General features: G+C 44.5%; 2 protein-coding genes across 2 annotated transcripts in view; both read left to right on the top strand.

Annotated features, from left to right (window-relative positions):
* LOC311245233 (DENN domain-containing protein 5B-like) overlaps nucleotides 1–11,357 on the top strand; it is a gene marked incomplete at its 5' end in the record, with an annotated part of 106,933 nt that extends 95,576 nt beyond the window's left edge. Inside the window, one exon of the mRNA XM_084335064.1 lies at nucleotides 9,898–11,357. Within this exon, the coding sequence (XP_084191190.1) occupies nucleotides 9,898–10,081 (184 nt within the window). The 3' untranslated portion in view covers nucleotides 10,082–11,357. The remainder of the gene's footprint in view (nucleotides 1–9,897) is intronic.
* Nucleotides 11,358–12,610: 1,253 nt separating this feature from the next.
* LOC311245405 (SIN3-HDAC complex-associated factor-like) overlaps nucleotides 12,611–25,925 on the top strand; it is a gene marked incomplete at its 3' end in the record, with an annotated part of 34,937 nt that continues 21,622 nt past the window's right edge. The window contains exons 1-3 of the mRNA XM_084335248.1: nucleotides 12,611–12,744; nucleotides 14,807–14,934; nucleotides 16,958–17,057. Coding sequence (XP_084191374.1) covers nucleotides 14,807–14,934; nucleotides 16,958–17,057 — 228 coding nt within the window. The 5' untranslated portion in view covers nucleotides 12,611–12,744. The remainder of the gene's footprint in view (nucleotides 12,745–14,806; nucleotides 14,935–16,957; nucleotides 17,058–25,925) is intronic.

Consider the following 25,925-nt stretch of genomic DNA (forward strand, 5'->3'; position numbering starts at 1 on the left):
ATGTGATTTTGCAGGTTAAAGTCGGAACTATTTTTAACTTTGTGCCACAATTTTGTGTGGTTTTGAATGGTGGCGAATGAGAGACGAAAAAACCCATTAAAGCTAATGTGACCGTGTCCGTACTCCGAGGCATGACTAGTTATTCAAACAGGAGCAACGCTCCTTCCATGGGAACAGTCCATGGCGTGCAATTAGCTGCTTACGAAGTGGAGACGGGTTGCCGCAGTGATGTCGAATTTCCTGTGACTAATAAACTCATGACAACACCGATATTACCGGTGACACCAGACATTTTACCAAATGACTCAATATCTGTAGTGCTTACTTTGATCTTTAATGTTATGCGGCTACATTGATCCGCTGCGTCTGTCCGTCTACGTCTGTTTTTAATTCATTTTCAATGATTAGTATCCATTTGTTGGACAGACAGAGTTTACATTAGGTTCTAATTTAAAAATACTATTACCATCTGTCACTTTTCTATCTGTTCATCGACGGACAGATCAATGTAGTGTGTAACTGAGGGGTACAATTCCCTGACTGTATTACTAGATATGATACTTACTACCACTACCTTTGTACTTAATATTCGGCCACCCAGTACACGGCATAAATATATTATCATAAACACTCTCACGTAGATGAAACGGATCCAACACAAATGTACGAAGTCGAAGTATGCGTTTATTACTACACAGCAATGGTGTGTAGAGCAAGCACTTAATCACTTAATTACATTTATGAATTGAAATAGTATGCACTTTTATGGCAAAGAGTATTCGTCGGTATATCAATAGAGAATGTCCAATCTCTGATGGCGCAGGTGGTAAATATACGACCTGGAATAGTTAAGGAATAACAGCAATGATACTTTAATGATTATATACTGGATACACTAGGGGGGGTTAATCCGGTCGCTTGTAAGCCGACAGGAGTAGGAGGGGGGGGGGGGTAGAATCCGGCTGCCTCGTCCGGCCAAGGGTATCCCAGGTGAACCCACTGTAGTGCCGTTCAATGCGCCGGCGATCCTTGGACCACAGATGAAAGCAGGTGGACTCTTTGTGGGCCGGCTCTCTCCGGTCCACGGGGGAGAGACGTGAAGCGACCTCGTCTTGCAGAGCGTCTCCTCACCTTGCGTCCTCTCCAGGGGGGGGGGTTCCAACACACGGCAGTGTCGGGGGTCTTTATCCATGGAATAATCAAAGTATACAAAGCATAATCCGTGCCTGGGAAGGCGGGCTGTCGTCGGTAGAATAATCCGGTATACAGGTCCACTCGCTCGTCGGCTCTGGGGCTCCTCGGGTGCAGCTTCACATGGGGTCAACCACCCTGGGTAAGCAGCCAGTTCTCTGCCCGAAACGATGGGGTACTGACTACGGTAGTATTCTCACCGCACGAAGCACTATATATTAACAGACTATTATTAGCTTAATAGACTACGTCCAACTCGACGATATAGTGCCAAATATGACTATTCAAATATTAATATACACGATGTCTCAATACCGATGGTAGGCGAACTTGGCCTTACTCCCACACGTGGCGTCGCGGGGAGGCTTTACGTCTGTGACTCTATTGGAGGGTAAGAAACTGGACTGAAAAGGAAGTCCTACTTTAGTAGCGCAGTATATATACGCACTATGAACAAATAGTCCCATTAGTGGTGCGGTAGCCAGATTCCTACGCGGAACTAGGACTTGTTCGTACATGTGGAGCGGTACGTTTGAACTGGGTCTGAGGGGTATGGCAGCCTGGCACCAAGGTCTCGACCAATAGTAGAATGGAGACTATTATGGGATGTTCAGTAGGCTAGAATGGATATTCAATGCATATTGTACAAGGAATATACAAGGGATATCAGGGAATATTAGAGAATATACAAATACAATTAAATATATATATATAAATAAATATATATATTCGGTTTAATCTGGCCCTTCACAACAGCCACCCCCTGATTGGTCCCAGACCTAATCAGTTAAACAGAGACAGATTAATCGCGTTGTCTATTTACACATAAGGGTTTGCTGTAGGGGTCAGTCAACTTCACAAAGTCATAGGGTTGTAGGGTCATGGTCATCATCGATTGTGTCTGGGGTAATGCAGGATCTAGCCGCCCCATCAGGAGTGTGTTGGGGGTAACTGGGTCGATATCCGCCACATCACTGGAGACATATCCGAGGGGCTTCGAGTTAAGTACTCCCTCAATCTCCGTGAGGACTGTCATTAGGACTTCTTCCGCCACAGTCTGGGCCCCAAGTACTGCGTACAGGGCTGTCTTTATGGAGCGCACTTCTCGTTCCCAAGTGCCACCGAAGTGGGGTGCGTTTGGGGGGTTGAATTGGAAATCAACCTGTGCTGGAGCGAGGTGGGTCTTAAGTTCTGGGCCCATAGCTTGGAAGCTCTCTCTCAGCTCTCTTTCGCCGCCTTTGAAGTTTGTCCCATGATCGGACAATAGGGTAGACGGTCTTCCTTTCCGTGATGTGAATCTTCGGAAGGCCATAAGGAATGAGTCTGTGCTCATGGTCGGGAGAAGCTCGATGTGTATCGCTCTGGTGGTCATGCATTTGAATACAATACCCCACCGCTTCTCGGTTCCTCTTCCTTTCTTTATGTGCAGCGGGCCAAAGCAGTCCATACCCGTTGAGTGGAATGGCTTGTCACCGATTCGGAGGCGACATGGAGGAAGGTCAACCATCCTTGGTATGCTGGGCTGCGCGCGCCACTTGCGGCAGTCTAGACATGTTCGCTGGAAGCGTCGTACCGCCTCTCTTCCTTGTAGGATCCAGTAACGACGTCTGATTTCCGCGAAGACTCTTTCTGCTCCTGCGTGATGTACATCCTCATCGTATTTCTTTATAATCAGCTCTGTGACCTTGTGTCGGCTGTTCAATACGATCGGGTATTTAATGTCATCCGGTAGATTGGGGGCTCTGCGTAGGCGACCACCCACTCTGATGAGGGTATGAGCGCCGCTCTCGGGGGCCAGATGAATCAATCTGCTGTCGGATGGGACGGGCTTTCCTCCCTGTAGACAGGCCAATTCATCGGGGAACGAGTCTCTCTGGGCTCGCTGCAGTAGAAGCAATTTCGCTTCCTCGTAGTTAGCTGCTGACATATCAGCGGGGGACTTGCACTCCGGGTGGTACCGCAGGAATGTTCTTTGTTGTGCACTCTCTATGGACGTGCAATCGTCTATGTTAGGGTCGGTGGAGGCTACGGTGCTCAATCCACAGAACACAGACTTCTTATTTTCCACCTCCTCTGGACTTGCTTCCCTCGGGATAGGCATGGGCCACTGTCCTTCCGGGAGTCTTAGGAATGCGGGGCCGTCACTGTAGACATTGCGACGGGTGAGGTCATCCAGGGGCATCCCCCGGGTGATGACGTCAGCTGGGTTCTGTTTTGTATCAACGTAGCGCCACTCTGTTTCTCCGGTTAACTCTTCGGTTAAGTCTTGAATCTCGGTGACTCTGACTCCCACGAAGACTTTGTACTTGCATGAGTCCGATTTGATCCAGGCGAGTACCGTCGTGGAATCTGACCACAGGATTGTTCTAGACACCGGTATGGTGAGCTCACGTTGGATGAGCGTGGCTAGGTGCGCTCCGGCTAGGGCTGCGCAGAGCTCTAGACGTGGGATAGATTGTTGCTTGCGTGGGGCTATTCTCGAGCGGGCGAGGACAAATGCTGTGTAGATCTCTCCCCCCTGGTCTTGGGCCCGCAAGTAGGCTACTGATCCGTATGCAACCTCTGAGGCGTCACTGAAGACGTAAGTCCATTTTACATGTCTCTGGCCTCACCGTGGGTGGGAAGTAGCTTCGGCGCATATTAACGCCTGGGAGTGAGTGGAGCTCCATCTCCCACTCTCTCCAGGTGGATGCAAGGTGTGCGGGAATGGGGTCGTCCCAGCCCTGGTCCTTGTCCCACAATGCTCGTACAATCATTTTTGCCCTGGTGGTGTACGGTAGAATACATCCTAGCGGGTCATATTGTCGGGCGAGTGTTGTGTACACACTCCGTCTGGTGGTCGGCGCCGCCGCCGGCCTTCCCTGCTCCGTAGTCAGGGGCTTGTGTCTGTAGTGAAGCGAATCTGTTTTGAATCGCCACACCAATCCCAGGGTCATCTCCTGGGCTTCTCCCGGGATTGTAGCCATCCAGGTCTCGCTGCTGGCTGCCTTGTCCTCGGAGGAGAGGCTGCGCAGTACTTGCGGATCGCTGCTGGCCCACTGCCTGAGATCAAAGCCGCCTTTGATCAATGAGGCGCGGAGTTTAATCAGGAGAGCCTCGGCTTCTTCTTGGGTTGAAAGGCTTTGTAGACAGTTGTCTACGTAGAAGCTGTTCTTTACGCTGTGTCGGACCTCTTCGTTCGCTGCTGGGTCCTCTGCTACATGTTTCTGTAGTGCAAATGTAGCACAGCAGGGGCTGCATGTCGTTCCGAAGGGGAGGACTTCCCATTGGTAGATGGCTGGGTGCTCATCTCCTGGCTTCTCTCTCCATAGGAACCGTAACAGGGGCTTGTCCGCCTCTACTAATCTCACCTGCAGGAACATTCCTTTAATGTCCCCGCTGATGGCCACCTTTTCCTGGCGGAAGCGGAGTAGAACGCCGAGTAGGGAGGGGCCGAGTGTGGGACCGGGCAGTAACTCTTTATTCAGATTTTGGGATCCGATCTGGTAGCTGCAGTTAAATACTATGCGGTCTTTACCGTTGTGATGGACCTTGTGGTGGGGCACGTACCACGATTCAGTGGTCTGGTCAGCCTCTTTAATGTCCATCTTTGTGACGTGTCCCGCTGTGATGAGCTTCTCAATCTCAGCGCGGTATACACTCTCTTGGGCGGGGTTCTTGGCTAAGCGCCGCTCCGTGTTCAGCAGGTACCGTTCTGTGGCGTCTGTCTTGGCGTGGAAAGTAGGCATTCCTTCTCGCCGCAGGAGTGGCGTGGCGTATCTCAACACGCCGTTGACCGGGACTCTCTTGGTCCCTGTCTCGAGGAGGTGAATGGCGTAAATGTCATCTTTAGAGCGAATGTCTTTCTTTCCGTTCTTAAAGGGCATTTGTTCCAAGGTCCATAGCCGCTCTACGTGTTGCAGGAGTGCGGTTTCTCCCTCTGTGACTCGGGAGTGGAGACATCTAGTGGCTGTACTTCGGTTGAGAGATTTGGCGAGCGGGCCTTGGAGAGTCCATCCCAAACGGGTCTCGACTGCTGCAGGACAGCCTCGGGGTCCGGTATGAACCCGGTCTATCGGGACAATGAGGTCTGCATGGTCGGAGCCTATCAACAGGGTCGGCATAGCATTGTCTATGAGCGGGATCGGTAACTTGCGCAGATGTGCATATTTCTCCATCAGCTTGGCGACGGGGTATGTGTACCGCGACAGTCCTATTTCTTGGCTGGTGAAAGCGTCTGTAATCTGGTACCGTCGCTCAGGCTGGCCGCTTGCTGCGATAGAGAATGAGACATTCTCGCCCTTTATCGTCTTCAAATCTCGTCTTATTGTCCGAATTGTCATTTGGGTTTCGCTTCCCCGCAGCCCTAGCTGGGCCGCAGCGGAGGCGAGCAGCAGGGTCTTCTCTGACCCGTCATCGAGGACGGCGTAAGTGTCCAGGACTTTATTCTGGTAGCTTAGTGTCACACGCACTACTTTTAGGAGTACTCGGGCTCCACTGCTGCTGGCGGGATCGATGTACATGACGCTCGCTTTGCGGCTGGATGGTGCAGGTGAAGGGCGCCGTCTGTTACTGTCGTGAAGTATGTCCAGATGGGCTCCATCGCACTTGGTGCACCTTTTCTTTAAGCGGCATTCGGCTGCCATGTGTGAGCGCGCACAGCGAAAACAGCGCTTGTTGGACTTTATCCATTGACCTGCTTCCTCCGCGTTCAGCTTGGGGAAGGAGTCACATTGCGCTAGCCAGTGTTCTTTCTCACAGTAGGGGCACACTATCTTCCACTTCTCCGTTCTGGAGGGGGTACTGTGGCTCCTGCTGCTCGGTACTGACTCCGATTGGTGCATCACAGTCACCGATCTTCTTCCATCATTTAGTCGTCTGGTTCCTTCTCTGGAGCCAGGGGTGCTCCGTCCGAATGTATCTAGCCGTAGGCTGCTGACTTCTCTCGCCAGGAAGTCTGCTAGATCGAGGAGGTTCGGTTCGGGGCCATTCGGGTCTCTGTGGTCCCTCTGCCGCCTAAAGCGCTCCTGACGAGCGGGCGGCAGCTTCTCCAGAATCCTTTCCACATTTGAGTTGGCGTAAAGTTCATGCCTCCCCTTCTCTCTTTGCGCTCCCAACATCCCTACCAGGGACTGCACTCTGATGGACAGGTCGTCCAGTGCTCGATTGTCTATTGCTGGGGGTAAGCGGTCGATGTGTCGGATCTCCTGGATCACGTAATCCCATATGCGCCCATACCTCTGGTCCAGTGCTACCAGCGCTGCTGTGTATGGGGTGGTGGAAGTCGCGTAGGCGAGCGCTATATTATGTGCGCGGGGTACCTTTAAGTGCTTCAGTAGGATGGCGTATTTGTGGCGTTCATCCAATACATCCACCAACATGGTCTCCAGACACATGCGGAGTTCTGTATACTGGGCCCGGTTCTCTTGGGTGAAGTCGGGTACCATAGGCGTGCCAATGTATGACGCTGACTGTGGATACATCGGCGAGCGTTGGGGGAGAGGCCTCCTAGGCGAGTCTCCTCCCGCTCCTTGGTATGGGCTGGTACCGGCAGTGTACCATGGCCCGCTTGTCCAGGTGCTGTTCCTCGGTGCGGGTCGTGCGTCGTGCTCACCCGTGTATAGAGTCGGGGGTCTGTAGCGCAGCTCCGCGGGAGTATAGCCTGGGCTGTGCCGGACCTCCTGGTCCGGTAGAGTACTGTGCTGTCTTCGGGCGTGGTTCTCCTCCTCTTCCTCTTCGTCTTCAGTTAGGTCATCCAGTGCTTGTAGTCTCTGGTTTAGCCTCTCCACAGGATATGCTGCTCCTTCCCGGTTGCTAGGTCTCGCTTGGACCGGTGGGGGGAGGTGGTCTGTGGGGGGTATAGACCTCGTCTGTTGGTCAAGTTCAGGGTTGTTTACTCGGCTAGGGGATGCCGCCCTGGAGGTGTGTCTAGACGAGTTCCTGGAGCCTCTGGCGGAGGGAGAGGGTGTTGTCCGTCTGATCAGCTGTTCTATTAGTTGCGACTGCTGTCGCGCGCTGCGTCCCGTTGAGCACCGGCTCGTTCTCGGGCCACATTCTCTTCCATCTGAATGCGTCTTATTTCTAGACGTATCTGCTCGTGTTCGCTTCGCTGCTGGATCTGCAGTCGGTCGCGTTCAGCAGCGGCGTTCAGGCTGATGAGGAAGGCCTGCTGTAGGGTCCTCTCTGCCTCGCTGGGAGAAGGCGGTTGTATAGGGGAGCCTTCCCTCGGGGTACTCCTTGCGGAGCCTTGGAGCTCTATCTCCACGGTGCTCTCTCCGTCTTCTTCCGTGCCGAGTTCTCTCTCGGTAGCGTTGTATTCCTCCCGGGACTCATCGGGGACTACTTCTTCAGTACTGGCGGGGTGTGAAGTCATGTCTGGTTCCCACTGGTCCCCACCGTGAACTTGGTCAGTTACATTAGAGCCCGTAGGGGCCTCTATGGTCGGGGTAGTCTGGGCGTTGGGGTTAGACATACTTTTACTTTCTAGTTTTACCGCGTTTACTGTTAGTAGAAGACTAGGTTGTTGACTGACAGCGTAAGCCTCTAAGTACTGAGGGAGCCGTCGTTCGCGCTGCGGGCGTTGGTTAGGAGGATCGTTTCGTGGAGTGTTCATCATAGGCCATTTCAATATTAATAACACTATATTAATATTACACTAATTACCATCCGGCTCGAAGGACCAATTGTAACTGAGGGGTACAATTCCCTGACTGTATTACTAGATATGATACTTACTACCACTACCTTTGTACTTAATATTCGGCCACCCAGTACACGGCATAAATATATTATCATAAACACTCTCACGTAGATGAAACGGATCCAACACAAATGTACGAAGTCGAAGTATGCGTTTATTACTACACAGCAATGGTGTGTAGAGCAAGCACTTAATCACTTAATTACATTTATGAATTGAAATAGTATGCACTTTTATGGCAAAGAGTATTCGTCGGTATATCAATAGAGAATGTCCAATCTCTGATGGCGCAGGTGGTAAATATACGACCTGGAATAGTTAAGGAATAACAGCAATGATACTTTAATGATTATATACTGGATACACTAGGGGGGGTTAATCCGGTCGCTTGTAAGCCGACAGGAGTAGGAGGGGGGGGGGGGTAGAATCCGGCTGCCTCGTCCGGCCAAGGGTATCCCAGGTGAACCCACTGTAGTGCCGTTCAATGCGCCGGCGATCCTTGGACCACAGATGAAAGCAGGTGGACTCTTTGTGGGCCGGCTCTCTCCGGTCCACGGGGGAGAGACGTGAAGCGACCTCGTCTTGCAGAGCGTCTCCTCACCTTGCGTCCTCTCCAGGGGGGGGGGTTCCAACACACGGCAGTGTCGGGGGTCTTTATCCATGGAATAATCAAAGTATACAAAGCATAATCCGTGCCTGGGAAGGCGGGCTGTCGTCGGTAGAATAATCCGGTATACAGGTCCACTCGCTCGTCGGCTCTGGGGCTCCTCGGGTGCAGCTTCACATGGGGTCAACCACCCTGGGTAAGCAGCCAGTTCTCTGCCCGAAACGATGGGGTACTGACTACGGTAGTATTCTCACCGCACGAAGCACTATATATTAACAGACTATTATTAGCTTAATAGACTACGTCCAACTCGACGATATAGTGCCAAATATGACTATTCAAATATTAATATACACGATGTCTCAATACCGATGGTAGGCGAACTTGGCCTTACTCCCACACGTGGCGTCGCGGGGAGGCTTTACGTCTGTGACTCTATTGGAGGGTAAGAAACTGGACTGAAAAGGAAGTCCTACTTTAGTAGCGCAGTATATATACGCACTATGAACAAATAGTCCCATTAGTGGTGCGGTAGCCAGATTCCTACGCGGAACTAGGACTTGTTCGTACATGTGGAGCGGTACGTTTGAACTGGGTCTGAGGGGTATGGCAGCCTGGCACCAAGGTCTCGACCAATAGTAGAATGGAGACTATTATGGGATGTTCAGTAGGCTAGAATGGATATTCAATGCATATTGTACAAGGAATATACAAGGGATATCAGGGAATATTAGAGAATATACAAATACAATTAAATATATATATATAAATAAATATATATATTCGGTTTAATCTGGCCCTTCACAACATAGCGCATTGATCACATACTGCGCAAACATACTGTTGCTGGTCTGGCCTGGTCTTCTGATCTCCTCTCCAGACGAGCTTTCGCTGCTGTGGGGTTTAATCCGAAAAATATTTCCAATCCTCTGTTATCGTTGTGTAACATGTCATATTGTGTCTCTAGAGCTTCTTTCTCTCCTTCACTTGAAGGTAAAACTACTCTGTGGACCGCAGCTATTTTTAGGTTTCACTTTCATTTACAGTCAGTTTATAATGTTGTCTGACTTACATGCTTGATAACCGGTTCAGTGTTTTACAAATTAGTGTTTTTAAGATTTTATTTGAATGTGGGCACTGATGTGCGAAAATTTACTGAATTGGTTTCAAATCTATTAAAAAGAAAAAAATGCCTTAACACCAGTATCACCAACTACCGCAAGCCTAGTGGAGGCAATCATAAATTAATACAATTATCTCCTATGTATTGTGGTTGAAAGAGGAAGTCAGGAGAAAGTAAAACCACTCCAGTAGCTGCCTCGCTGTCGCCTTACTCACCGCAAATCATGAAACATGATACAGACCTTCATTAAGCATTTATGGGACCATTATTGACCACTAAACCTGTTTGAATCGACAGGGACCGGCTGCTCTCCCAGTGGCTTCCCCTGTTGGCGGAATGTCCCCTGACGGCGCGGACCTACGAGGAAGGGGCCCTGCTGAGGGACCGCACGGCCGTGCACTCTCTCTCGCGCATCCTTCACACACTCCACGACTTCACCATCTCCCTGGAGACGTCCCTGGTCAAAGGGGTCGACCTCTAACCCCCTCCGGCTGAGCATCACGGGATGTGGAGTCCGGCTGCACACGCTCTCTACAGCCCCGTTTGGAAGAACTCCTGACTGGTTCGGCCTCAACGACGTCAGAGTGACGTTCCCTCGACGGGGTCCGAAAGTTAGGTAAAAATCGGACGATTAAAAAAAGAGCCAGGGCCGGCATGTTCAGAACTAAGACTTTGTTTACGGAAAGGACAATGGACTTGAACAAACTCACTGAACGTCTGGGATAGGTGTGGAGCAAACCGCTATCCCAGTATCGGGCCCACTGGCAGATCCTGCTTAAAAAAAAAGAAAAAAAGTATTGCCTTGTTCTTTGATGTACATGTACTATAATATTGTTTGTTATGATTTTCTTATGCTTGTTTACACTGTGATATTCTGTTTCCTGAAGGTCATTCCTCAACGGCGATTTACACTAGATAACTTTGCACCGAGCTCGCACCATGATCCCTATAGGACCGCCTCAGCATCCTCTCTCTCGTTGCTTTGATGCTTGCACTTGAATTTAAACTTTAAACACATGCATGGCCAAATCGACTTTTTCTTTTCTCTCAGTGGGTTGTAAATCTAATGTACTGTAGCTGCGGTTCTCTCTGCACATTCTCTCTACTTTTTCTTGTCTGCTTTATGAATGGGTCTTCACGGTAACTATACTATGTACTGTAAAAAAAAAGCAGGAATATTCAATAATATGTAGTAAGATAATTATCTCTTGCTATCGTACGACTTCTGGCTTGTTCCTTATCGTTTGATTCACTTTTCTTCTGGTCATATACAGGGTTGTGGTTGTTTACTGTTTAAATGCTGGGCCGAAACCAAACTTGTGTCCTAAATTGTGTTTTCTTTTTTTCTCTCGTTTTTATTAATTGTGGTCCATTCGTCATATAACAGTTTTATGACGTTTCAAGTAATATTACATCTCGTCAACGTTTAGTGTGAAACATTGTATCCAGTGGTTCATACTCTGTACTGCATTATGTGAATAACCGTCATGTTTTTTTTTTTTTCTTTTTTTTATCGTTTAATTGTCTTTGGGACGTTGAGACACTGGATACTAGAGTACAGGTCATTGGAAAAAGCTAGATATTATATTGATGTTGCATTTACTACTTTGTTAAACTGTTCAGAAATTATGTAAAGGCTGTATCCTGCACTGACCTGCAAGCACTATCTAACCCACAATGACCAAGCCTCTATTACCATCTGAATATAGATTAGAGTAAGCAATAATTTATTATTATTTCAGTATTTATGAAATGTGTTGTTTAAGATTAAAGTTGACATTGACATAAGTGTCACTTTGTTGTTATTTGCGCCACAAGCCCATTCAAAGCCATCTGGAATAATTTTGAGTGGATAGGCTTGTTGGGTAACATGGATTTACAGCTGACAAATAAGCTTTTCCCAACTAAGCTAAATATAGGTCTGTTTTTGCTCTGATGTTGATAAACAAAACGACAAGCATTTTACCATTTTTAAATTAACTTGGGCTACAGTTTTACAGTGCAGCTGTCACATAACCACTAGGACATTTCTGACCGATATCAAACCTTTATTTAAACTCGAAAGGCAACTGAGGTTTACCCTCGTGTACAGTCAAGTTGAGTGTACATACAGAAATAAGCCAAAGAAAAGCATCACATGGCATATACAAATCACAAGTAGTACTAATTTGTATATTTTATACCCAGTTTAATTACCTGTATATTGCTGTTGCACTTTACTGCACTTTATTTCCGTTGTACTGTACTTGCGCTGTATAATAATACATTTGAATTGAATCTACTGTCCACTAAACGTACAGTGTGCTTAATTGTAGTGAGCTGTATACAAGAAGCACAGGCTAAATTGGATGACAATAGTTTAATTAAAGCTTGTGCTGTATAATGACGATACATTTAAATCGAATATAATATAAAATCATAACAAGGCTAGGCAAAAAGCAAGGATAACAAATAAATTAAAACAGCCTACAACTTTCCTTTACAAAGGTTGGAGATCAAGGTTTTAAACTCTACAACAGAGGGGTATGCATATATGCGTAGTATACTATATAATTATGGAAAAAGAAATCACCATTTTGGTTAGATTTATGATCTATTTACTGTAAGGTGCATGGCTATTATCTACAATCATTTTCACATGGCGTTTACAACAACCGTGCCTCGTATTTACAAGTGCGTGCGCAGTCTAATTGATTGAACAATACACCTCTCGCGCTGAGTGAGACTCATAGACCGCCAGACAGGCCATCTGGCATCCCATAGTAAAAGCGATAGGCTCCACCCCTTTGCTTACATTCTCCAATGTACCATAGCAACCAGAGCCGAGCCCCCTGTTCCCGCGCAATGTTCCCATCCTTATAAGGGCAGCAGAGCGCAGACGCACTGAAACGTCAGCCCTTTATGCAAATCAGGTTGATTGAAGAAAAAGAAAAAACACCCGGCTCGACTCTGAAATGGAGGCGTGGATAGTACGCATGCGTGCTAGATCCACAACTCTACAGCGCCGTCCGCCTACCACACAGGCGAGACATCAACAAGAGAGAGCGGTTTTTACTGATGCTGGTTCGCTTTTCACAAGTTAAATTGTAACGACGCTTTCTCGAGGTTGTTACTTTGTATCAACTGAGCCGGACTCGCGACAAGGTAACGTGACGTTTGGCTTGTATTTCTCTTGGCGCGCGCGCGCGGACATTTGCAGCACGAGACACGTTTTCAGTTCTCTAAGGATAATTCAAAACAAGCTTCGAGATGTCCTTTGAGAACAATTGCACATCATTTTGGGGCCTACAGCGGGATCAACTACGGTGACAAACTTTAACTTTAGGTCACCGTTTAAATACTTTTTTATACTTAGGTTAAGTGATATGCATGCGTACGCTGCGACCGGGGTGTTTTATTGGGTCTTAAATGCGTGATGGCGAATAGCGTATCGTAGAAGCATCCCGGGCAAGAATGGCTGTTGTTATTTTGGTTTGCAAAGCGCAGCAGTGGGACTATGCAGAACAATTTTACGACTTCATATCGTATATAAGCCCAAGTTGGATCTCTCACGCACGCCCACCCTGGATCTCACGTACCCTGGGTGGGCGTGAGAGATCCAACTTGGGCTTATTTACGATATGAAGTCGTAAATCAGTCTACTATGCCAACTAATTTACGTTGTGTTTTTTTTTACGTTAATTCAAACCCTAATCGATGCACGTTTCAACAATCAAAAATGTGTTCCGACTTTAACTCGAAAAACCGTGGCATTTAAACTTGTAGTGCGTACGCAGTTGTAAGTAACGACTGTTACGGTGACGCGGTCCGCGAATAACAAAAGAGTCGAGATCAAATTACACGGTGATATACAATTGTTAATATTTTATCCTAAATTGAGAATTCGTCTTTTTTTGCTGTTGGAATACGGTCGCCTTTTTATTTCTGTGGTTTGTTTGACCGCAGGAAGTTGAGGTTGGCCGGCGGCTCGTGCCTTCGAGCGGAGAGACGGTCATCATAAAATGGGTGCGCATCGTGAAGCCGCTCGTGCCATGCTTTGCTTCCTCGCGCGAAAGTGGCCGGTTGAATTGATCGATGCACACTTTTCCACCTCGATGGAAATAATATAGAATAGAAGTACTTTATTAATCCCGATGGAAATTCAGCACCACAGATCGCTCACAATAAACATTTAGGTAGTGAACAAATAATAATTTATTTTAATTTTTAATTATTTTTATTTAAAACAATCTATCGCGTTAACTGTCGATTAGGCGCGTATAACTAGCGTTTTTAAGACAATTCCGCAGTGTTAACTGTTTATTTTAATTTTTTTGCACAAATCTCATCACACCCCCTTCTCACTCCGCCTTTGAACTGTGTTGCCATGTTGCGTGACGTCACGTACTGTATTCTGCTGCTCCAGTCTGTGGTGCTGCTGCACTGTCAGGAGACCCGGAGCACTGCTCCGTCTGGGGGGCGCGGCTCGCCGTTTTTGCCGCAGTTCAGGTCCACATGTGCTGTGTAGATTTATTTTTGCCTAGCAACATACATCTTTACGTCCAGTAACGTTACGCCCCAAAAACCCTGGCTTCACTTTTGGCTAGTTGGGAGTCTATATATTTATATATCGCCAATTTTGTGCTCATTTTATGCCCGTCTTTTTTTTTTTTTTTTTTTTTACTGCTGTGAAGCACTTTTGAGCTGCAATTGTTGTATGGATGGTGCTGCTATACAAATAAAGTTTAATATTATATTTTCGCGTTTTTGAAGTCTATGGCAACACAAACTCGTGTGCCTATTTTGAATTTTTACAGATCGTCTTCCCGTCGTATAGTCAGGTAGTCTATGCTGTCATATTCTTCTGCATTCCAAAATCAAGAGCGCATACGTGTGAACGCGGTGTGACATGATCTGTCTCCTTGCTGTCTGACTGTTGACCTACTTCCCTCATTTAGGTCGGGAACAGGAGCAAGGCTTGATGCTACAGCATGCATACTTTCACCCGATGTTTATACTTATTACTGCCATGTGCGTTAGACATTTTATATATATATAATAAATAAAAATACTGCACCAAATCACCCAGTTTCATGACTGGTGAGTTTAAATTCGAAAGACCAATAAACCATGATTAAACCAGCCCCCTTACACCCCCAAATAAAAGCTGTTTAGCTGTCTCATTGTGATAACTTAGATTTTGAAATATTTTCTGTGTTGTGGACAGATGTTTGGCTTTCACAAGCCGAAGATGTACCGGAGTTTGGACGGCTGTTGCATCTGCCGTGCCAAGTCGTCAAGCTCTCGCTTCACCGACAGCAAGCGCTATGAGAAGGAGTTCACAAGCTGTTTCGGGTAAGAAATGGAACACATTATTAGATTGGGGGCTATTCTCGATCCTCGCTCCACAATGGTGGAACAAACTGGCCAATTTTCTGTAGTCGATTTAAAAACACCTATTCAAACAATATCTGAGGGAAAAAACTAACATTCTTAACGTCTTTTACTATTATGTACCTTACTACTATGCTACTATAATTACACTACCTATCATGCTAATAGTCTATGCTACTAGTATGCACTCGGAGTGTAACACTCAAGTTCAACACTATTTGAAGAACAATGCCATTGACTCGCTGCCAGAGTTGTACCCTTCCTGCTGACTTGTTCAGTTTGTAAGTCGCTTTGGATAAAATCGTCAGCTAAATGACAATCTAGATTAAATTAAATTAAAATGTATTGTCATTATGCAGCAGACATACAGTAAAGTTAAACAGTAATATACAATGTACAGGTGATTTCAAATGTCACCACAGTGAGCTGTGGTGTTCCACAAGGAAGCATACTAGGACCGCTACTATTCCTAATTTATGCAAATGACATGTCGTCAGCTTGTGACTGCAACTTGTTCCTGTTTGCGGACGACTCAGCCCTGCTGGTCTCTGACAAGAACAAGTTACAGGTTGAAAAAGCCCTCAGCTCGGAACTAGGCAAAATCTGCATATGGCTCGCCGACAACAAACTATCATTACACATGGGCAAAACAGAGTCCATTCTCTTCGGTTCAAATAACAAACTCAGCAAGACCGACGGCTTCTCGGTTACAGTGGGTGACAATGTTATCACAAGGAAAGATGAAATTACCTACCTGGGTTCCATCCTAGAGGCTAATCTTTCCTGTGACAAAATGGCATCCAATGTAATAAAAAAAGTCAACCAACGAACGCGATTCTTGTACCGGATCTCCTCTCTGGTAAACAAGAATACCCTGAAGACTCTAGCAGGAGCACTCATTCAAGGGTACTACGACTATGCTTGCACCTCATGGTACCAAAGCACCTCAAAGGCACTAAAAAACAAATTACAAACATCTCAAAACAAGCTAGTCAGACTACTACTTGACCTGACTCCTAGAACCCACCTCACCCCTGCCCACTTTGACAACCTAGGATGGCTTAGAGTAGACGACAGAGTACAGCAACTTGCAATGGGCCTGGTCTACAAGATACACTACGCGACCAAGGTACCCATGTACATGTCAAAATACTTCCCAAAGGTCAGTGAATACCACGATCACAACACCAGAGGGAGCTCCACAAATCATGTAAAACCCAGATTCGGATCAAACAAGGGACTAAACACGTTTCGCAATTATGCCACATCAATGTGGAACGCCCTGCCTAAAGCTGTAAAGGAATGTGAATCACTACCCACCTTCAAAAACACTCTCAAAAAACACCTACGTGAGACTGCAATTCGAAACTGGCCCCTACAAATGTCCTAACCTAGTTGTACAGTAAATGACCAAGTAAGGCTTTGTCAATATTCAAATGTACAGTGTAAAATGTGTGTGTCCCCTTCCCAACCCCCCCCCCCCCCCCCCCCCACCTCCAATGTACAGCCCTCACCCAACCCACCCAACCCCACCCCACCCAACCAACCTCCTCCAATGTACAGTTTCTATGCCAAATGTATATACACTCCTTTTCTGGACACTTTTGTATCACAAACAGTACTGTATTTGCAAATCTGATATGTCATAAATGTATAGATGTAGCAGTACTGTCTATCTGTATGTCATGTATGTCATATATGTTATGATGAATTGAAAATGGGGGACCCTGATGTAAACAAGTCGAAAGTCTTTCTCTGGTCTGCATCCCCTTAACAATTGTATGTATTGAGCTGTACTGTACTGTACCCATTCTGCAATCTGTTAATAAACTTTTCAATCAATCAATCAATCAATCAAGGTATAAAATATATAAATAAAAAAACTTGTGAGAAAAGGCATTTTAAACACACTGCACACTCACACAGACTGACACACTGCTAAGGATCATAATATTCAAGGATAGATTTCTCTTTCTCATTGAAGGTTGTGTGAAACTCGATCTGGAGAGATTTGTAACGCTTGTGTGCTGCTGGTGAAGAGGTGGAAGAAACTCCCTGTGGGATCCAAGAAGAACTGGAATCATGTAAGTGATCTACTGATGTACTGAGACAGGCAAGACGTCATCCGCACTGAATCCTGGTGGTCGCCATGCCTCTTTTTTGGGGAAAACAACTCTATGAATATGATTGATTGATTTTGATTATTTTATTTTCGTATCATGGACACTTAAGTGCCCAACCCTCATAAGACACCAAACATACTGTTCCAGTGTTGCGTTATTACATTACATTTCATTATCTAAATACGGATGACATGAATACAGATTACAGCTTGGTCTTACACAAAGTATTCTGTCTTCTCTCCCAAGCTTGACGGATAAAATCTGCCCCCCAAAAAAGTTCCCTTCCTGAAGCACAACTCAAGTTGTTCATATTCATCCTGCTCAAGAAAATCAACATAAATGGAAGACATTTTACTAAAAAGTACTTTTTAAAGTATCCATAAGTCCTTGTAAACGGGACAGTAAAACACAAAATCAAATCAAATTGATTTGTAAAGCCTGCAATCACAAGTCAACACTTTAGATGCCACGCCTCTTCCAGGAAGTTATCACCTCATGCCAACCATTAGACCCATGTAATCGATCACCTTGTTTGTAGAGCTATAACCATATTCTATATTATAGCTATGTATACAGTACTATAGTCATTTGACACTGGGTTCTTCCGGTTAAGATGCAAAAAAGAAAAGAGAAATTCCATCCATACGTTCCCGTGTTATACCGTGGTGAATATAAGTATGGCTTTAGAGCGGTCTATCGTAATCCATGAAATGCTGAGTTATAGTCCTACACATCGATTACATTGTAGACGCTAGCGTTCCTCGCCTGGACCCGCTATTGTTCCGGATTCAAATCCACATTATCGGTTTTATGTTCCATCATGAATGGATGAGGGGGGGGGTCGTTTCTGATTATTCGAGCGTCAGTAGCGGCATTCGCATTGAACACTAAAAACGGTTACCAGCCCAATCGCTATGAAAGCATTGCAGGATCAAGCTAGAATTGACGTCAAATCGCTCTTACCTTTGGCCGAAAGTAATCCATAAATAATGTTCCAATTTCTTGATCGCCATCTGGTAGATCCAATCCCCATTTTTCCTTATTTATTATTATTAAAAAAAAAAAAAAAAATCTGTATTTTTGCTCCCCCATCCCAATTTAGTCGTTATGCCAATTCCCTTCCTGGTCGTTGCGCGCATTGCCCCACTGTCGGCCTAGGGAGGGTGTAGAACAGGGCTATTCAACTGGCGGCCCGCGGGATGATTCTGACCGGCCCGCCAAAGATTACATGATAATAATAAAAAAAAAAAAAAAAAAAAAAAATTATTATATATTTTTTTTTACTTTTTCTTTTCATGTCAACGTTAACACGCACAATTGAGCCAAAAGTCACTCAATTAATGACAGATTTCATTGATAAATTGAGGGAAAACTTTGCAAGTTGATTTGATGAATTTGACATGTCCAGATAATTGATGCATTTTGTGAGCAACCCATTTGCCAATGTAGCTGCTATTTCCACAAAAGGACAAGAGTTCCTTGCATCACTTCACATTGATGAAGGTCTCCTGCAACTTGAAATAATTGACATGCAAGCATCATCTGCTCTGAAGCAGGCACTTGAGAATGAATCCACCACAACATTTTGGATAAAGTGTATTCATGTCAAGACATTCCCCACAATAAAAACGCTGGCAATATCTGTGCTAACAATGTTTGGCTCAACATACACCTGTGAATCCAGTTTCTCTCACATGAATGCCATTAAAACAAGCAACCATGCCTCCTTGACAAATGAGCATTTGCATCACTGTTTGCGGGTAGCTCTCACTTCCTATGAACCCTCTTTCTCTGCCATTGCCCAGTCAAAGAAGTGCAATCGCTCTCATTAGATGTGTGTATGTAGGCTAGGCCTGTCTGCCCCCCACCCCCCTGATGTTTGAGAGTTAAGAGTCGACAATAAGTGCTAATAAGATGCTGTGATTTGCTGTTGTTGCACAGACATGAAGCACTTTTTCATAAGCTCAGCTGCACTATAAATGTGTTTTTTTGTTCAAGTGTTGATGTTAGAATGTTCATATGCACATCATGCACTTGTTTGTTTTTTATTTAATTTTTATATTGAAATGTTGAAGAGGAGATGTTGCAGTTGTTGCACATAAATGAAGCACTTTTTTTGAAAAGTATACTACTTTTGCAATGTAGTTAAAGGGGATCTTATAAATGGCCTTTTTCAGTGTTTAGCATTGTTTCCTAGCTATGTGGACTTATATTAATATGATCTATGTCTCTAATTCTCATATTGGCGCATTCTTCCAATTCTCCTCTCACAATATTCACCCTCACTGAACTGAGTCATCTGAAAATGTGCTGATTTGTGATGTCAGAGAGACACTGCTGCATGATAATCAGCTGAGTTTCCACACAGTTCCCACAGTGGTTGGAGCCCAGGCTCAAAACGTGTTTTTGAGTACTTGATTAGAAATACAAAACAATGAATTAAAAAAAAAACATATTACAGAGTAGGGCTGGGCGATATGGCCTAAATATGATATCACGATATTTTCTGACCTTTCGGCGATACACGATACGCATCACGATGTTTTTCTTTTTTCCCCCCAAACAATTCATTATGAGGCTTACCAAGACAGTATTTGAGTTTGCAAGCTAACATTAAAGACAAAATAAAATACCCATGCATTTAGCATTTTTATATTATATATTAGATTTAGATTATTGGATTATTAGATTATATATTGCATATATTTAGCAATGAGATATTATATGATTTAGATACGAAATATGATGAATTGAAAATGGGGGACCCTGATGTAAACAAGACGAAAGTCTTTCTCTGGTCTGCATCCTCCAGTCCACTGTTGACTGTTGTTGTATTGAGCTGTACTGTATTGTACCTATGCTGCAATCTGTTAATAACGTTTATATTCATTCAGTCGGCAAACAGAATCAGTTTGATTGACAGTCGCGTCTGCCAATTACGTCACATCGCTTGCACCCGCCCTGCTGTTCTTAGCACCAATCGGCAAGCGCGTATTAATTTTTTACTTCCGCTATTGGAGAGCTCAATGAAAACAACAATGGCAGCGGTAGCTCGCCGCGGCTGACTTTTACCTTTTAGCTCTGCAGAATGACTAAACGACTGGAGGCATAATGATTTTACTGTAACGGATGTTATAATAAAAGCATTTCCATACATCTGTCTGATTGAAAACGTTATTAACAGACCGCAGAATGGGCACAACGGAGTCAGCACGGGCTGAGATATGAACGGCTAATGCTTGCTATATCTAGGTCGACCTCGGTCGTTGCTATGTAAATACGCTGATGTTATTGAAAGTGTAACTATATAACGTCAATGCCACAAAACGAATGCCTTTGTTATCATAAGTAGTAACTTTTGATGCAGTAGTGTGTGTGGGGCGGCGCTGTTCAAAAGTGTCAACGTGTGGACCAGATTGACGCAACACAAGCCTCTTGGGCAAAACATCACGATATCCACGATACGTTTAAAAAGTGTATCGTTAATGAACTGTACCCGATATTTATATAATATCGTCATATCGCCCAGCCCTATTACAGAGGTGTTCCATAAACCCACAGGAATTGTGTAAAAGTGCCCAAATAGTGAAAGAAATAGTAAAATAGTTCCCCTTTAAATAAAAGTTGTGAAAATGTGGTTGCGTGTTGTGTCAAGTGTACATATATTCATAGCACGGGGAGGCGCCGTGGCAGTCCGGCCCCTGGCCCCTTGGGTTTCTGACAATGTGGCCCCCTGAACAATTTAGTTGAATAGCCCTGGTGTAGAACTACCACATGCCTCCTCCGATACATGTGGAGTCAAGTCAGCCAGCCGCTTCTTTTCACCTGACAGCGAGGACTCTCACTGGGGGAATGTAACGCGTGCAGAGGTTCACGCTATTTCCCCCCGATCCCCTCCCTGCTGAACAGGCGCCCCGACAGACCAGTAGGAACCGCAGTTTACAATGACCAGGACACATCCCCCGCCGGCTTCCCACCCGCTAACACTGCCAATTGTGTTAGTAGGGACTAGTGTTGTCAAAAATATCGAAAAATCGATACATATCGATTCTGAATATTTAAAACTGTTTCGATACTCATTTCCCGCAATATCGATACTTTCTGCAGTATCGATACCAGCTGGCTTGCTCGCAGTGTTCTACCGCAAGTTGTTAACAGACAGACACACGCTGTTGCAGAGCACGCTTGCCCCTCCTCCTCCTCCCCCTCAGAGACCAAAAGACACACGCTGCTGCAGCCCTCCCCCTTACAGACCTCACAGTTTGTCAACAAAGATTTTAGCTCCGAATATGGCAAGTGCAGAGCCTCCGCAACTTGTGCTTGTGGATAAAGAAAACAGCAGAAGTGCTGTTTGGAGTACTTCGGGTTTGAAGTAAACGACGAAGGAAAAGCTAAAGATGCCACGATGCCCATTTGCAAGCGTTGTTACAGAGCAGTGCCAACGATACAGCTATTAGCTAACGTTAGCTTATGCTAGCTAGCTGGCCACCTTTATAATTACTTCATGGAAACGGAGTAACGTTAAGTCGAGTTCATACTACACTAGTACACCGTACACGTATGAACTCGACATAACGTTACCCTGTTTCCATGAAGTGTTTAATTAGCAGCAATCTTGTTGAAAATGTAATGTTAATAAATGCTCAGAGTCCGAGCATAGCTCCGGAGAAATATCTCTCTCTCTCTCTCTCTCTCTCTCTCTCTCTCTCTCCGTCATGAAAATTGTTGTAGTTGTTGTTTTAACCAAATAAAAAGCAGCAGCACTATTGCATAACTGAGTCATGTTTGCTATGTATTTCTTTCTTTAGGGGAGTTTGTTTCACAGTTTTAGCATGATGTTTTATAGATGGCTAGGTTAAACAGGTTTTTGTTTTTAAGAGGGGGCCGGGTTTGATTTAGATTGGATAATTTAGTTATTTTTAAATGTCTGATCTAAAGATAAACAAAGGGTTTTAAAAGTGTTATATTTATCTTCTCTTATAGTACCAGAGAGAAGCTGAGGAGAATCAACCAGCAACAAAAACAAAATTTGTTAAAAAAATATATATATATATACATATATATATATATATATATTTTTTTTTTGTTATCGAAAATGGTATCGAATATCGATACTTTTCAAGGTATCGTATCGAAGTCGAAATTCCAGTATCGTGACAACACTAGTAGGGACTACTGACTAAGCCGGAGGTACCACTGACAGCTGGATTCGATCCCAGAGTCTCTGCGGTGGTAGGCGAGTGCATTATCCACTGCGCTACCCAGCCGCCCTCCAATCCCCATTTGCTCAACGTTATATAAATGACCATAACATACGGATCAAGCATAGTTGACGGGCTTCGATGTAACCGGCTGAACTGTGCGCCTCCCCGAGAACCAAAAATGAAATCTGAGACCTGGGGTCATTCCACAGCCCAGGATACAATGTTAGAAATGTAGCTTGATACTGCCGCCTGGTAGGATGCAGCCGGTACTGCACCTTCGGATTCCCGCTATGCATTTTTCAGCCAACACACAGCACCCTGAGATTGAATAGGGTATTCAAATCAGAAAAAAAGGAAAAACAACCCAGCAACGAGAATCTTCGTTTATGGCACTGAACGGTTGGGGCACAGAAACGAGAATTCTCGTTTTTGGCAACCAAAGTGTTAATGTCCCCATGCCAGACAAGTTTCTTTAAACAAGTCGAGAAGAAACATCACAATAAATCAAGATAAAAAAAAATCCACCATGAAATCCTAAATAAATGTAAAATAAATAAATGCAACACTCTCAGACATACCCCAGCGAAGGTCAGGAAAAACTCACTAAAAACCTAGCAATAGGAAATGTGGAGGAGAGAAACCTTAGGAGGGCCATTCAAGAAACATTGGGCCTCATGCATGAAGCGATATAAGAACAGATTTCGTTCTTAACTAGCATTTCTTCTTATTTTGTTCTTACCTGGGAGGCTGGGATTCAGCAATGTTGTCTTATTGTTGCTTTTCTCTCAGGCAAGACCAAATTCTAAGAGTGGTCGAGAGCACTCTTACCCAAAATAAAAAAGCATACCATTGGTTAATTGCCCCCAAATACGACTTTACAAAATACAGAACTTTTCAATAATAATAATAATTATTATTATAACTTATTGCGTGCGTTCTGTCTGAAATGGAATATATATTGCTGTTAGAACAGTTATGCTCTGGCCGCCCAAGCCATTGATTGATTGAAGATTTTATTAACAGATTGCAGAATGGGTACAATACAGTACGGCTCAATACACACAATTGTTAAGGGGAGGCAGACCAGAGAAAGACTTTCGTCTTGTTTACATCAGGGTCCCCCATTTTCAATTCATTATGACATACACACCATACAGATATACAGATATATAACATGATATTTATGACATGACATACAGATTATGCAGTACTGTATACGTAGCATAGAATGCATATTTAGAGATCGTCTATCAGTGGTTCCCAAACTTCTGTTTTATGCGGACCATTCGATTGTTATCAAGAACATTTGCGGACCACCTCGTATGCAAACCGTAAAACATAAATAAATAAACAACTGACTTTCCGTTCTCAGAATGGATTTGAGAGTGCCATCCAGTCTGACTTGGAGCACGCACTGTACTATGCGCACTGCCAGTCATCAGGCTATATATGCAGAGATATTCAGACTCTAGATCTATTTGCAGAGCCAGATGAGTGGCTGCTTAACCATTAAGTATTTCCCAACCTGTGCGATTGGCTCTTGACAGTCGTTCAGTATTGACAAAGCCTACTTTGCTGGAACGATTCATTTTGCACGTACTGTATACAGTACGTGTGTACTATGCGCGCACTGCGGGAGTTGGCCAGAAGCGCGCAACTAGCCAACTACTATTATATTACTACTATATTAATAGTCTATTCCACTATATAGCTATAGGTGCTGAATGATGACAATACATTTGATTCCTATCTAATTCTGATCCATCGCAAAGCGCGCCAGCGCTTGAATATGGCCAGGGGATCCGCTCATACAATGCAGACTAGGGCTGGGCGATATAACTAACGATAAATATCGCGATATATTTTAATAATCGATATCGAATATCGAAATAAATAAAAAAATCGAAAAATCGTTTTTTTTTTTTTTTTTTTTTTTTTTACCTGCAACAGGGCAGTTTTAAAACCAGAGACAGTGGACAGACTTGTCTTTCTTGCCTGCAACTTAAAGTAATGGCTTTGCTTGTCCAAATGACAATACTGACCAAATTCAGATTTCTTTTTCTCTTGTCCATTTATTTTGTTTGCTTTCTAATTTAAAATACATTTTGAAACAGTCTGTACACAGTAGGCTATGTGTGCTAGCAGAACTAGACTCCAGTCACGAGTCACAGTGCACATTGTCCACATTGTCCACCAAAAAAGCGCCAAAAGATCGAAAATAAACTAGCAGAGCCAGAACTGTTCAACTCCTCTGGAGCCACAGCCAGCAGAGAAGCCGGTTTACTTTAGCTTTTAAACCAGCTGCAGCCTGAGAACTGGAGTGTGAGGGGATGTAACACTAAAGATGGTGGAAATGACAAAGAATTGCTGCAAAATAAACATACATCTGTTGTTAAAAAAAAATGTTTTTTTTTTAATTTTTTTTATACTTATAACAATTCGATAATTATCGATATCGAGAAATAAAATTATCATATCGTTATCGCGATATGATTTTTTTCCATATCGCCCAGCCCTAATGCAGACCCACGGCTCTCGTATTATGAGCCCGCGAGGCATGTCTCTGTATGCAAATGACTTGCGCGAGAACACGCTTTCCAGTTTAGAATGAGTGGGATTCGTCATTCAAAGAACAGATTTGGACTTTAAGAACGGCTTGATGAATGTGGCGGTGGCTTTTCGTATTGTTCTCTTAACAGACAGGTAAGCAAGAAATATAAGAAAAATAATAAGAGTATTGTTGAATGAGGCCCATTGTTTGTTCATAAACAAAAATGTTAGGACAAAACTCGAGGATATAAATCATGCCGAAGGTGATCATGGCTCCCATTTGATTACGGTACATTACTGCAGAGCGTTTGACCTCCCTACTGAAGACAAGGGGCGTGAAAATGGATCAACGTTAACTTTTCACATTGTTCCGACCGCTCAATGGTGGCCAGTGTTGGAAAGTTATTGCAACAAAACAAACGATGTACATTGTTATACAGACCAAATACAATGGTGGTCAATAGGAAAAGTTGTCTGTGTGTGTGCCCCCCCCCAAGAAAAGTAGGCGTGGCTACAAATAAAGCAGAAGTACCCAGATGTGCCGGTTCTGATGTATAGCTAGCCTGTTGACTCCATTCAATAACACCACAGTGTTTACATGCCTTCCCTAGCTCAGCCGTGTTCATGGCAACGGTTTCCTTCTGATTACAGTCACATGTTGATTAGCTGCCAACGTGGTTATGTGGTTATGCTGGGGAATAGGATGAATGTTTTATAGCCTACTCTTGTTGATAATCAGGGCTTTCCCTAAACAATGGTATATAGAGGCACAGCGCCACTAGGAGAACGCGCCAGTGCCACCCTGCGTTTTATTTATTTTTACAGTGAAAGCTTGGGGCCAGCTTAGAAACAGACTGTTTCAGTGTGTGTCTTTTCGTGTTCAACATTAAACTATTGCTTATAAAAAATAAAATGACCTTACTCTTTTACTATTATGTACCTTACTACTATGCTACTATACTTGTGCTACTACCCATCATGCTAATGTCTATATCTATACTACTATGCATACTACTGTGTGTAACACTCAAGATACTATTTGATGAACAATAACCCTTAGCTGCCAGAGTTGTAC

The sequence above is a fragment of the Notolepis coatsorum genome, assembly GCF_963971535.1.
Source record: "Notolepis coatsorum genome assembly, chromosome: 18".
NCBI lineage: Eukaryota > Metazoa > Chordata > Actinopteri > Aulopiformes > Paralepididae > Notolepis > Notolepis coatsorum.